At 40.7% G+C, this 14155-nt stretch overlaps 1 gene segment (V, D, J or C); it reads right to left on the reverse strand.

Annotated features, from left to right (window-relative positions):
* Window positions 1-8709: 8709 nt before the first annotated feature.
* On the reverse strand, window positions 8710-10663 carry LOC101154298 (immunoglobulin heavy variable 3-23-like). The segment is given in 2 exon segments: window positions 8710-10401; window positions 10510-10663. Coding segments are annotated over 2 exon segments (552 nt in total).
* Between the last annotated feature and the right edge of the window lie 3492 nt (window positions 10664-14155).

A 14155-nucleotide genomic window follows, 5' to 3' on the forward strand; every position in this document is an offset into this window, starting at 1 on the left:
ATGTATAGTAGGTTGTAATACGTCTATTGTTAAAATTATCACCTTTATGTTGTTTTGAAAAATTAAAGCTAAGCATAATGAAATTAATGTTTTTGTGCTCATCTGGTATAACAGCATGTTGAGAAAATGGAAGAGCCCTGTAACCCTGAGGAGGTGGCTTAATCCAAGGAGAGGCATCAGATTTAAAAATATATAATTAAAATTTCATTGAAAATTGAGAAATTTTGGTTGTATCTATTTATGGGGCACAAAGCTATGTTATGGTTTGTGAATGCAATATGGAATAATTGAATCGAGTTAATTCACATATATATTACCTCAAATCGTCAAATCCTTATCTTTTTTGTGACAAGGACATTTGTAATTTTTTCTTGACTATTTTAAAATGACGAATACACTATGTTAAAGCTTAGAAATAGACATCCATTTATGTAAACTATAGAGAATTGTTGAAATCAATTATAGATTCCTCTAATTTATATTTAGCTCATCATTAAGTTTAATTCTTTAGAAAATATTTTAGAATTATTTTGTTATAATGTTAAATATAAATGACTACACATGTATGTATAGGCTTGTGTATTTACACATATGTCTGCAGATGTAAATTAATGTCCCCATAGGTATGTAGTTGCTGGTATGGACAGACATTAATAAAACTAGGCCGGGCGTGGTGGCTCATGCCTGTAATCCCAGCACTTTGGGAGGCCGAGGTGTGCAGATCACGAAGTCAGGAAATCGAGACCACACTGGCCAACATGGTGAAACCCCGTCGATACTAAAAATACAAAAATTAGCCAGGCATGATGGCGCGCACCTGTAATCCCAGCTTCTCGGGAGGCTGAGGCAGGAGAATTGCTTGAACCTGGGAGGTGGAAGACATTGCAGTGAGCTGAGATCGTGCCACTGCACTCTCCAGCCTGGCAACAGAGCAAGACTCCGTCTCAGAAAATATTTATAATATGAGCATGATTATATTGCCAAATATAAAATAAAATATCATAATGGCAACAATCAATTTTACCTGTCACCTTGACTAGACCGTAGTCTCATCTATTCAATCACACACTAGCCTAGGTGTTGCTCCCGTGGCATAATACAGGTGTTAGTGGAGCCTGCCATTATTTTTTCCTAAGTCATGAAGAGTGTTCTAGATAATCTAGTTGGGACTGATTCAAAGACAGCATAACAGAAGACGATGGGGCTCCGTGGTGGACGGCAGATGCAGATCTTCCCAGGAATTCCAGCCTGTCTTTCCCGAAGGCCAGTAGTATTGACCTTAAACTGCCTAGCCAGATTCTACAATTATTTTTACCCAGAGCTCACAGCACAATGGAGTGCCCATCCCCAGCTCTTCTCAAAGTCACAGGTGAGAGTCCAAACTCAGATAGTGTGAGAAGCACAAGATCAGCTCTACATCAATATCCCATTGGAGAAAACTAGTATTATTCCCTTCATGGCTAATGTCCACTACATTTTCCAAATGCCTCCATGCACAGAAGACAACAGGAGTGTCCAGACAATGGTGAGTGAGAAAGTCCCCTCAGCCTACCCAGGTCCTGCAGACCCAAGCCCTGGAATTTTGACTACAGAAAACACAGCATAGTTGGGTGGAGAGACCAGTGTGTGCTCATTTTTAATGTAATCAAGTTACAGAAGATTAGATACATAGTTTCAATGGGTCCATAAACATGATTCATATAAACATGCTCATTTACTAGAACAGAAGGTTGAGAGGTCCCAGAAGTACTTATACCACATTAACAACACACATACCCATTATCACAATATTTTATTTTAACACTATCCTTTAAAATCAGAAACAAGCAATCTTTATATAAATGGCTAATTCTATGTATGAAAAAGGTGATAAAGAAACAAGCTTAGAATCTATTTTAATATCAGGAAAACAGGGAAGTGTTCAAAAACAAAAGGATCAGCTTTGCTGTAAGGATGCAGGATCCAAACTAAATGAGCTCCCAGCACCTAATAAAGCTGTGGAGATTTGAACAAGAAAATGAATACTGTAGCATGGATCTTCTTCAGAGTATGAAACAGACATCCATAAACCAATATGGATGTTAATAGATGATTAAACAAAGAAACGATGGGAAGAAGAACACGTCTTCTTATAGAAGTATTCCAAATATCTCAGGCAGATATTCCTCCAATCAATAGGTGAAGGCTAAACACTCATGAGCTGATTGTGTCCTGAGATTAGAGACATGGAATAAATAATCACTATTAGTGTATTTTATAATGAGACTTCAGATATAATGCCAAATACATGATCTATGAATGAATTTTTTTTATGTTTTTTGTCTAAATTTGTGCACACACACACACACACACACACATATTTTTTGAAATACCCACTGATAAGAGAGAAAAAGGCAACCACAGACTGGGAGAAAATACTTCCAAGTCATATATTTGTTAAATCAATTCTTTCAATTTGTTAAATGACTTTTATAATCAATATGCAAGTAAACTTACAACTAATGAAAAGAAAACAATGGAGATAAAAATGAACCAAATATCAGGAAAGGCATCTCAGCAAAAATTATACAAAAATTGTTTAATATAAATTTTTTAATTTGGGACATGTGCATTTAAATAAATATTAGATGCCATTACTCACCTATCGGCATGGCTAAAACTCACAATACTCATGATGATAAATGGTAACATGAATGTGGAAAAACAAGAAATGGCATGCATTGATGGTGGGAATTCAAAACGTTACATGCACAAAATGAGATTTTTTGGCATTTTTTAAATAGAGATAAAAGTAGAGTTAAAATGTGAACTTGTGCTTGTGTTCCGAAGTATTTACAACGTTGATTCAGAAATTGATGTTTACAAAGATTGATTCAGAGGAAGTTCTGTATCAGATTTGTTAATGTGATTCATTCTACAATCCCTGAAATTTGCTTGCAGAATAAATGTTGTATGAAAAATATCTCAAATAACTAAAATCCTGTCCACTCAAGCCCTTGTCCAGGGGCCCATCGCACCCAGTGCAAGTAGCAGTAGGTGAAGGTGTATCCAGAAGCCTTGCAGGAGACCTTCACTGAGGCCCCAGGCTTCTTCACCTCAGCCCCAGACTGCACCAGCTGCACCAGGAAGTGGGCACCTGTGGGGAGGACACAGGATGGATGAAAGCCCCCTTGACTGGACTCAATCCCCTCCTCAGTACTGGGACCTGGGAACCCCTTACCTGTGGCTGCTGCCACCAAGAAGAGGATCTTGCAGGTCCAGCCCATGGTGAGATGTGCTCTCAGGGGATTCTCTCAGGTGATTCTCTCAGGGCACAGAACATATTTACCTCAGTGGATATCAGTATATTTGCATATTCATAAGACAAAGCCTTTCTTAACTCAAAGCCCAATCCGTGATAAGAAAGGGAAGATAAATGACACATCAGCCCTACAAGAGTGAGATGAAGATGGTCGAAGTCCTAATCCTGCTTGAGGAAATGCATGCCCTGCTCCATTTACAAACATTTGTGGAAAGACATCCTTTCACTGAAGAATAAGCCCATATAGAACAGGCTCCTCACTGTAAGCCTATATTGGATTAGCATAGAGACCACCTGGATCATTTTTGGAACCATCACTCTCCATCACACTGAGCAGGTGCCTTGGTCTTTTCCTGGACCCATCAGGCACCAGCACAGCTCATTGGTGACTCTGAGAAAGTGACGCTTATGTCCCACATGAGTGTCCAGGAGGGACCTCTGAGATCTACTGGGTGCTCCTGAGACACTGTCTCCAGCACCTGACTCATGTCCTGATCCCCCAGGATCTTCAATTCTATTGAACACTGTTGGTTTACAGATTTGCCCTGTGATGCATAATTAGAGCTGATTTTCTCATCTCACAGACAATGGGAATCAGAAGAAGATAAAGCAGGAGTTTGGAGTCCATGATGAACTCTCTACTCCCAAAGTAATTGTCAAGGAATTTGTGTTTAGAACAATTTTGGGTTATTTTTGAACTCCGTTTATTAGTATTTTGTCAAGTATTTACATACTTTCAGTTCATATCCACAGACCCTCACCTTTCCATATTGATTTCTGACTCACTTGGTCTGTGCACCTGCCACACTCTCAGATCCACTACTGCCCTGTCACTCACACAATGTAAGCAACATTACTTAACACCGAAATCTGAATTTCTTATTCATAGGAATGAAGTTTCTTCAACTAATCTGTACCCATAGAATGAGTAAAAACATGCCCATCCTTCATATTCTCACTACTAAGATATTATAGTTCTAGAAACCCACTTCAAAAAATAGTTCTCAGTGCCTTAAGTTATATGAATGGTTTTGATGCGATAGAATATTTAAAGCACGTCAGCGACTTTTTGAACAGTTATTTTAGATTGTTTTTTCCTGACAAAGGAAAACCCAGGCGCTGAGAGGAAACTTCCTCCCCAGCTGTGCACCTGCTCCAGGGCTGGAACCTGTGCTTGGTGGCTCCCAAGTGCCCCCTTTCACCCAGGCTCTTGCCTTGCAATGAGGTTTCTGTCGGGGCTCACAGATATTTTCCTTCAGAGTCTCTAGCCCAGCATGAAGTGGCTGTGTCCTGGTTCAGAATTCTCTGCCAGTGACACCATATGCTGCCGACACCATGTCTTTTAACAATTGATTAGCCTCACTAAACTTACTGAGGGATACCCACAGAAAAGATTCTGTGACTCAGAAGGGAGTCCCTTTTCTGAAGCTTCACATTTCCTGAATCAGTGGACGCACAATGAATACAAAAACTTGTAGGATTTGGGGAATGCCTAGTTTCTTCGTTGGGCTCCTGCAGTTGAATGTTGCATCTGAGAATATCTGCAGGTACAGATACAGACCTGTCCGAATAAAGACACCTTTGTATATGCTATTCCAATAACACATATTCTCCTTTCTTACTATTTTCTAGCCTATAAAAGCGCCTCCTACACAGACACTAGGCCTAGGTTTATGGCTTTTTTCTCTTAGCGATCTAAGGCAAACAGAATACGAGTGGAGACTTGGGAAGTGCATGAATTTTTTTCTCAGCTAGGAACCCTGAAAATGCCCCATGATAAAAGAATCTGAGGTCAATGGATTTGCCAAGACCTTGTCTTCAAAAAATTTATGTCAGAGGCTTCAGATTTTCCTACTGTCCTTGTCTTTTTCTCTGCCATTGTCTTTCAGTTTCCTTATGTTCTCCTCCTCAGATAGAGTCTGTGCACTGCCACACTTTCATCTTTAACCCAGATTATACTGGTGAGAAAACAAAGTGTGCATCCTGGAAGTATTATATGTTCTTACAATTGATTCTTAATAATTCAATCATCCTTTTTTTCTCTGGGCTGTGACCTATATGCAGAGTCTCCAGAAATGAAACTGATGCTTTCCCTTTTCTGGCTATAATATTATAGGATTATTTCAGTATCGGCTAATTTTATCCACTTTCATGATAAAGGAAGGCTGCTGGGAGGGTCTGTAATGGAGATGGACTACCTTACCCAATACAGATAAGGTTCTAGATATGTCTTTCCCCTGGATGGTCTATCTGGAGAAATGTACGTGTGTATTTCTCAGAGATTGGGTCTTTGGATGATTTATCCAGGAAAGGATCTATGTCGATTTTCACTCGAAGAACCTGGAGGTTCCTGGAGCAAATAAGCACAAGAGTGTGAGGTGTGGGGCCCCTAAGATCTCTCACCCTCACACTAGTTCAGACATGCCCTTTATGTTTACATAGTTCAGATTTACATATAACATACCACACAGCCAGGCCCATCTAAATTGCCACATGCTCATTTAAACTCATTGGAGCAGCAGCTGAGTGTAATCATCACATTGAACTCAGAGAAACCTGGGTCCAGTACACTGTTTATTGTAGCTCAGAGAAGCATCACTGAGTCCCTTGAGTGGACGTTTCTTCCCTGAAAGAGCTTCACTACCAAGTATACTAAAGAGTCGCTATGGAGCCACTGTGGGGTTGGATTTCTTTCTGTCAGCCTGTCATGCAGGGTGTTTTGAGTGATGCAGACCTTTATACTTAGATGCTAATCATTCCCAGTATTGTTGAAATGGCTGGCCACCCCCAGTCCTGTTTCTCCCCTCCACTCACCTGAATGTCTCCAAAAACCCCATGAACCTAAGGATTCTCTTTTCCATGGATGACTCTGAGGATTCTCAATCTGGTCAGTGCCACAGTCAGAGGCAGCTAATGGAGGATTCTCAGTCCGCTAATATGTTGAGCCCATAATATAGGATACATATCCGAGAGTGGCCAATTCATGTCAGTGCCAATCCACATTTAATTCAAGGGGCATGATTTTCAGTGCATTGAAGTTTAAAAGCTTCATAATTCTTAACAGAGGCACAAACTGAATGGTTTGCTGAAGAAGTGAGTTCACGGTTAGAAGAAAGCTGACTGCACCCAGGCAGAGTCTCTTTAAGTAAAACACCTGAAATGTGATGTCCTGAAACCTTGTGAAAATTCATTTCCTTGAGTAAAAAAACAGGAAAGCTATTCTCAAATCACTGGGAGAAAACTTATCAGAAATTTTATGAACACACCAGTCGAATTCCAGTAAGTCAATCCTTGGGTTTATGTTTCACAACTCAAGAAGCAATAAAGAAATCTACATAATTGGAAGGCTGCTCCAACAGAGAGAATTTTGAACTATTTAATTAATAGACCAGTATTCATTCAAAGACACTCTCCTATGGAATCTGCAACTTAAACAGATCTCTGCAACCTGGAAAAATTTTCTCACTTATTTTTCTCTAGACATCCATAAATGCAAAAACACATTTTGTGTGTATGTGCATGAGTGATCTATAGAAATACTTTGCATATCAATGAAAGTTTGGAAAAATGATAACTTCATCACTTATTGTGAACTCACACTTCACTGGTTTCCAAAATTCTCCACCTGTGTCGTGGGGCAATGGGTGCCTCTGAGAATATGCTGATTTTCAGACTGAACATGTTCTTCACTCCTCACTTGACTTCATGGTTTCTCACTCACACTGATGTCTCTGTGAATGAAAACCCAACACTGATATCCAGCAGATTTTCCTCTTACAAGATTCATATTCTCTCTATCTCTTTCTTTCTCTGCATGTCTCTAACTCCCTATTTTTCTGTGCCATTACCGTTTATTACTGAATCATCCTGAATCCTGCCAACAGACTCCATCTCACATTCTGCAAATATTCTGCCTTAGAGATAATTAGGGGCAAACTCATCCTTGCCCAAGGTGGGAGAACTTTCTGGACTTCCACTAGGTTTATTAGAGCCTCATATGAGAACCATGATCAAACACTATGTGTTTTTGGATTATACCTCAAATCTAAAACTGTTCTTCATAGTGGCTATGACATTCTACATTCCCATCATTACCATTATGCAAAACAGTGTGGTGGCTTCTAAATAAATTAAAACAGACATACCATATGACCAGCGATCCAGCTTATGGAAATATACCCAAATGGGATGAAATTACCACCTTGTGAAGATACCTGCTCTCCTGTGATTATTGTAGCATTATTCACAACAGCCAAGATATGGAAACTAAGTGTCTGTCGATGGACAAATGGATAAAGACAATGTGGTATGTGTACACAATATAGCATGATTCTGCCTTATAAAATAAAGAGATGCTGCCATTTTCCACAAGATGAATGGATTCCCACCACCACTAGCAATGCATTTTACCCATTTCAGCCCCTCCCTGGGAGCCGGCAGATCCAGGCCCAGTAGTAAGGACTGGTTGTGATGGAGTGGCCAGAAACAGTGCAGGTGATGCAGAGGGGCAGTGCAGGCTCTTCAGGTCCAGGGCTGACTCCTGCAGCTGCTCCTGGGACAGGGCATGTGAGTACATGGGGAATCAGTCCCTGTCAGTCACATGTACCTACACTCACCCCATAGACCCACATCTGAGACACTCACCCTGGGGGAGCCGTCACCAGGCACAGGAGAAGACAGACATAATGCCATCTTCTTCATGAACACAACTCTGCATTCCCCAGATACCTTAGCCCTGCCTGAGGGGAGAGCTGTTAGCTTCCACAGTCCAAAAGCATTTTATAGCCTGGAGCCTAAAGGATAGTTTGGATGTGGCAAAGCCTTGTACTTATACGAGAGAAGGACATAGGTCTGACTCCCTGTGGGTTTGAATATGTTTTATTGTTGTCTGTCTGCTTTCAGGTTGACATGAAGCACTTCCTTGCCAAAAACTACGGTCATGACATTTAATAAAATTTGCTTTATTCCTATTTTCCCACCTGTGACATTTGACCTTCTGTATCGAGTGAGCAATGTGCATACCTTACAGGAGAAATTACAAAATAACTCTCTAAGTCATCAGTATCACACGAATGCTACCCTGTCCTTACTGCCAAATATCTTCTGGAAAAATTTAAGTAAAAATAAATGACAAGTTGCATTCTTAAATTGAAAGTAGCATAACATTCAGAAACTCATGAAATCCCTTTGCCAAAGGTACTCCCACTAGAACTTAACAGCCCATGGTCTGCTTCCTCAAGGGCAAAGACAATATCACCCTATGACTTGATTCATCAAAAGCCCATGTATTTTCCATTTTACCTTCAGCATTATACTCTGATTTATCACATGCCAATACAGCGAAGTATTTTAGGGGATCAATGTGCTATGCAGAAATATTCAACAGGATGTTAAAAATGTCCTAAATAGCTTCTTTATTGCCATCAACTTGTAAATTATTTATTTTCCAAGAGACATCGGAGAAAAACAGTCACAAACATTGTAAAAGGGGCTAATTACAATTAACAACAAATGCAGCAGTGACTCCAGGATGTCAATCCATAGGTTTATGAGTGAAAATGAGGTGGGTTACATAAATTGTTTTGAGAGTATTTTCCTTGCTTGTAGAGTCAATACCAAGGTTGGCATCAATATAGGGTTAAACAGTGATTTGCTGGGAAGATGTCCTTGTAGAAGTGATTTTTATAAGGTCATGGTGGCTTCTATCAAAGGTTGTGGTTAAGCAGAATCCATTCATGGTCGTTCTTGTTATCAGGAGTATGTGCATGGGAAACCTCCTTCATGGTCATTCCTAGTTCCATTTGTCAGGGTTTTAACACAAGTGGATCTATTTTGATTCTGACAACTTTCACACCCTCTTTCTAACACTACTGGTGAGGAAGGTGACTCACTCTGTGGTACTTTGCACAGCACAGGATAAATTTCACATCCCCATCCCATTTTGACCACACAAGCTCATCCTCTTCACTACTGTTGGGCACTTGCATTCCCAGGTGAGTCTCCACATGACACACTGGAGGGTGCTGAGCAATGGGAGAGAGGAAAGTCCTATCAGCCTCTCCCACGTGGCTGCAGGAGCCACAGCCTGAGCCCCACCTCAGCTGCAGGGAATGGGCTTGAGGCCTCGAGCTTTGGCAGCAAGAACCACATCCCCACTTTACAGGAAGCACGAACAGCACAAGGAAGAGCAAGAACAACAACAACAAATAAAAAGAAATAGAGCGGGCTAAGAGCAAAAGAGGCCCCAGATCAGTGCTGATACTAAGTTGCATACTTTAGTGTCAGGAGAAGGGTCAGGCATGAAAACTGTGAGGTTCTACATGACACTGACCCTGGCCCAGACTCTATTGGCTGTGATCACAATTCCTAAAGACCGTCCTAGTCAGGGAATCTTACTGAGGTTTCTGTCCTGAGTCTGACCGGAGAAGACTCACCAGGTATCCCTGAGTTTCCTCAATACTCTGATCCTGGCGACAATGGTTGAGGGCTTTTCATCTCTGTAAGCATCAATCTGTGTTTTGTGCATAGGAGAATAGGTTTTCATATTAAAATAATCATTTTAAAAATAAGTAGAGATGACATTGGTAAGCACAGAATTCTGAACTTAGAGAGATTCCCTAGAGAAACTCTAAAAAGATGAAGTCCCACATCCTGACAGGAAACCAGCCTCCATCTGCAACTTGCCTCTGGGGATGACTCTGATCAGTGGGTCCTGTGCGCCCCCCGCAGCTGATTTCCCCCAAGCATTCTGCAGAGAGGTTTGTGTCTGGGCTCACACTGACTTCCCCTCACTGTGTCTCTTGCACAGTAATACACAGCCATGTCCTCCGCTCTCAGGCTGTTCATTTGAAGATACAAGGAGTTCTTGGCATTGTCTCTGGAGATGGTGAATCGGCCCTTCACGGAGTCTGCATAGTATGTGCCACCACCAGTACCAATAGCTGATACCCACTCCAGACCTTTTCCTGGAGCCTGGCGAACCCAGTGCATAGCATGGCTACTGAAGGTGAATCCAGAGCCTGCACAGGAGAGTCTCAGGGACCCCCCAGGCTGTACCAAGCCTCCCCCAGACTGCACCAGGTGAACCTCACACTGGACACCTGCAAACAGAGAGACAGAAAGGTCAGAAATTGCCACACATCACATACCCACTGTTTCTCTCATTCATGCCCATTCACACTCAATATCTCTAGTTCTCCATGAATCACCTTTTAATATAGCAACAAGGAAAACCCAGCTCAGCACAAACTCCATGGTGATTCCTGTGTGTTCAGTCCTGATCACTGAATGGAAACACCTGGGAATCCCAAGGCTGGGGCTCCACTCCCAGAGCTGCAGGGTCAGGGCTGGGTTGGTTTTCATCAGGAGAGGGAGGGCTCTATTTGCATGTCACCTACTATATAGCAAGCTATGGGGTGGGACTCCTGAGGAGAGGGCAGGGCCCAGAGTAGATGAGAGCGTCCTGGGGGATTTTGATGACAATGATTGTGTTTGGGAAAATGCTGTCTTAATGTGAAATTGTTGTGCGATAAACATTTAACAACTATCATATTTTTAATTATTTTTACCTATGTGTATAAATGATGTTATTTAGCAGTCAGTGGTTTCTTCATTTACAGATGTAAAAGTGAACCCACACACGGAGGGGCTATGTATGTGTCTAAGGGCTTATATCTGGCGTGAGTGAGTCCTAGTACCTGGGCCTATGCTCCTCACAGCTGGCCTCAATTGCTCTCTTAACCAACTATTGGACAGAGCTAAATGGGCCTAGTGTGGTTTGCAGAATCCACTTCCTGCCACGAGAACCTGTGTGATTTTGCTGCATTTACCTAAAAATACGGAAACATCTAGGCATCAGGCAGATAAATTTTTGGTGTATCTGATATTTAATGTATTCATTTGTTCCTTCTTATCATCCCTTTTTTGTCTAAAATTTCACTTGTTTACTTGTAGTAAATTTTATGAGTTTTAATTGACAGATGATAAAATTCACATATTTAACCTGCACAATAGTAAACTTTGATAAAGAAAATCTCTATTTTCAAGAAGGTGACAAGTCATCTCACCTCAGAATTCCTCTTGCTCTTTTACAGACATATTTTTGTTTTTCTCCTCTTTTCTTCTACCATTTCTTTATAAAAGTACTGATGTTTTCATATTTCTTTAGACTAGTTTTTATTCTCTAGAATTTATAAGAATGAAATAATATAATATGTACTCTTATCTATTTGGCTTATTTTTCTCAGTAGAAATACTGAGAATTAAACCTTTTATGTTGTATTGTTTATTTTTTAATAAATAATAGGTAGCATTTCAGCAAACAAATGTAGCATAATTTGTTTTTCTAAGTTGCTAATTGGTATCCAAACTTTTCATTACTTTGGGTCTTACTAATAAATCTGCTACTCAATTTGGTAATGTACATAGATGATAAATTATATATAAAATAGATTATTTTTGCAACAACAATAACACATAAACAAGAGAATGTGCTATTTGGCAAATTTTCTTTAGCATGTCAAATAATTGAAGTTATGAAACAAAAAACAAACCTGTAAACCAAAGAGTATCTGAGACTAATCTCAATAGATTTAGGAAGTTCATTTTCCAAGATTAAAGACATACCTGTGACACCGCCTCAGGGAGTCCTGATGATGTGTGCCCAAGCTTGTGGGCACAGCTTGGTTTTATACAATTTAGGGAGGCATGAGACATTAATCAATATATGTATATAAGATGTACATTGATTTAGTTCAGAAAGGCAGGACAACTTGAAGTGGGGAGAGGGCTTCTAGATCATAGGTAGGTTTGAGAGAAATGGTTGCATTATTTGAGTTTCTGATTAGCCTTTAACTGAATGCACAATTTACAGGAATAGTCACGTAGGCCTTAATCTGGCTTAGTGAAACAATAGAGCAAAGGGAGCAATCAGATATGCATTTGACTTACATGAGCAGAGAAATGACTCTGTCTGTCTTTGGCCCACAAGGATTTTACTTGTGGTCAAATTTTGAAGGAGGTCTGTAGCTTTTAAAAACCTTAGTAGCTATCATTTTAGTGAAATAATGGAGGTGGATTTGCCCCAAACAGTTTTCAGCTTGACTTCCCTTCGGCTTAGTGATTTGGTGGTCCCAAAGGTTTATTTTCCTTTCAGGAACATGGAAATCTTGAAAGAAATGAGTTCTTGTAGAGAGAAATGAAGCCATAGTGTTAGCTAAACTGAGGCTGAGGCTGCCACATGAAATATAGCCTATTACAAGACAAAGCTACAAACGTGTTGGATTGCTTAAATTCCAGTGTGGTAAACGTGTTGTCGTGTAAAATTCTCAGGAACCACATACTGAAGGGCACTGATAAAGTGAATTAAATATGGTCTGAGAAGGACTCCGTACTTCTGTGTTTGAGTCCTTCTGGACAAACTGTAACCTACCTGAATAGGTGGACAAGATTGAAAAGCCAACTTCAGAGCATGAGCCTGTAACAATAGCGGAGTCTTGGCCAATTCCAGCAGCCATACCTCAACCACTCATACACTCTTGAGTGTGCACATTTTGTTTAAATAAGACAAAAGCAACCTGTAACCAATCCAGCTGTTTCTGTACCTCACTTCTGATTTCTGTACATCATTTTTCTAATCTATAAACCTTCTTCTACCACGTGACTGCTCTGAAGTCTCTTTGAATCTGCTGTGATTCTGGGGGCTGCCCAATTCATGAATCATCCATTGCTCAATTAATCTCATTAACCTTAATTTGGCTGAAGGTTTTCTATTATCCGCATTCCTATACAATTGAATCCCTTTGTTCTAGAATGAGGACACTCAGAAAAATCTTCCTTTCCCAAAGTGTCTGTCTGAGACAGAAGGAGAGCCCATACTACTGAAATGCGTTCAGACCCACCTCCCTCATCAGCACTACAGAATGAAGGGAATGCCTACCATACAGGGGCAAGCCACTGAAACCATGATTCCAGAGGCACTGGTGGAGCCCCAGAGGAAATGGGATGAAAACCAAGGTTCTCACCAAAGTTCCATCGAAATGTACCTCCTCTCTGTCATGGAATCAAATCCTTAATCTCCAGGGCATCGCAGAAGATCTAGAAGACAATGATAATAGTGGAGACTATTGGAGGCGTGGGAGGGAACACCTGGGAAAAACAGGAGAAAATATACGTATTTAACTCAGTAGACTTCAAGCTATTTACATGTTAATTAACTGGAATATTTCATAGCTAAATACCTGATCTAGCATGAGAAATAATAGAGATGACACATGGAGAATGCAACAGTGGGAAGCTGAGGTTCAAGTTCTGATGTTTGTTTACTGATATTTGTCCGCTGGCATGTCCAGAACTTCATGAGTACAGAACTCCTCTAATAGCGAAACAAACACTCACAGGACATGCATTTTTGTTTGAAATAAGTGTAATTCAGATGCTGGTAAAATTTTCTCCTCAGACTCCTTTGCACCAGCTCCAGGGCTGACGTCTGCGTTGAGTGGGTTCTGGGCCTGCCCTGCAGCTCTGCCCTCACCCTGCTGGGGAGGATGCTGTTTGGGCTCACAGAGCATATTCTCCCAATGTTGCTCTCCCAGAATGAAAGAGCTGTCCCCTGGTTCACAATCCTCTTTCAGCAGCATCTGATGCTTTTGAAATTGTCTCTTGAAACAGTGATTTGTCATTACTATAGCCAGTAAACTGCAGGGAGAGCCCAAGCACAGATTCATGAAACCACCAGAGAGTCACTTCCCTGGGACTGTCAGATGCAATGACACAGTCAAGATCCATGGTGAGTCCAGAAACTTTTAGATAATTCGTAGGAGCCTCTTATTTCTCTTACAATTCTCTATTCAAAGG

This window comes from Gorilla gorilla, chromosome 18 (assembly GCF_029281585.2).
Source record: "Gorilla gorilla gorilla isolate KB3781 chromosome 18, NHGRI_mGorGor1-v2.1_pri, whole genome shotgun sequence".
Classification (NCBI taxonomy): domain Eukaryota; kingdom Metazoa; phylum Chordata; class Mammalia; order Primates; family Hominidae; genus Gorilla; species Gorilla gorilla.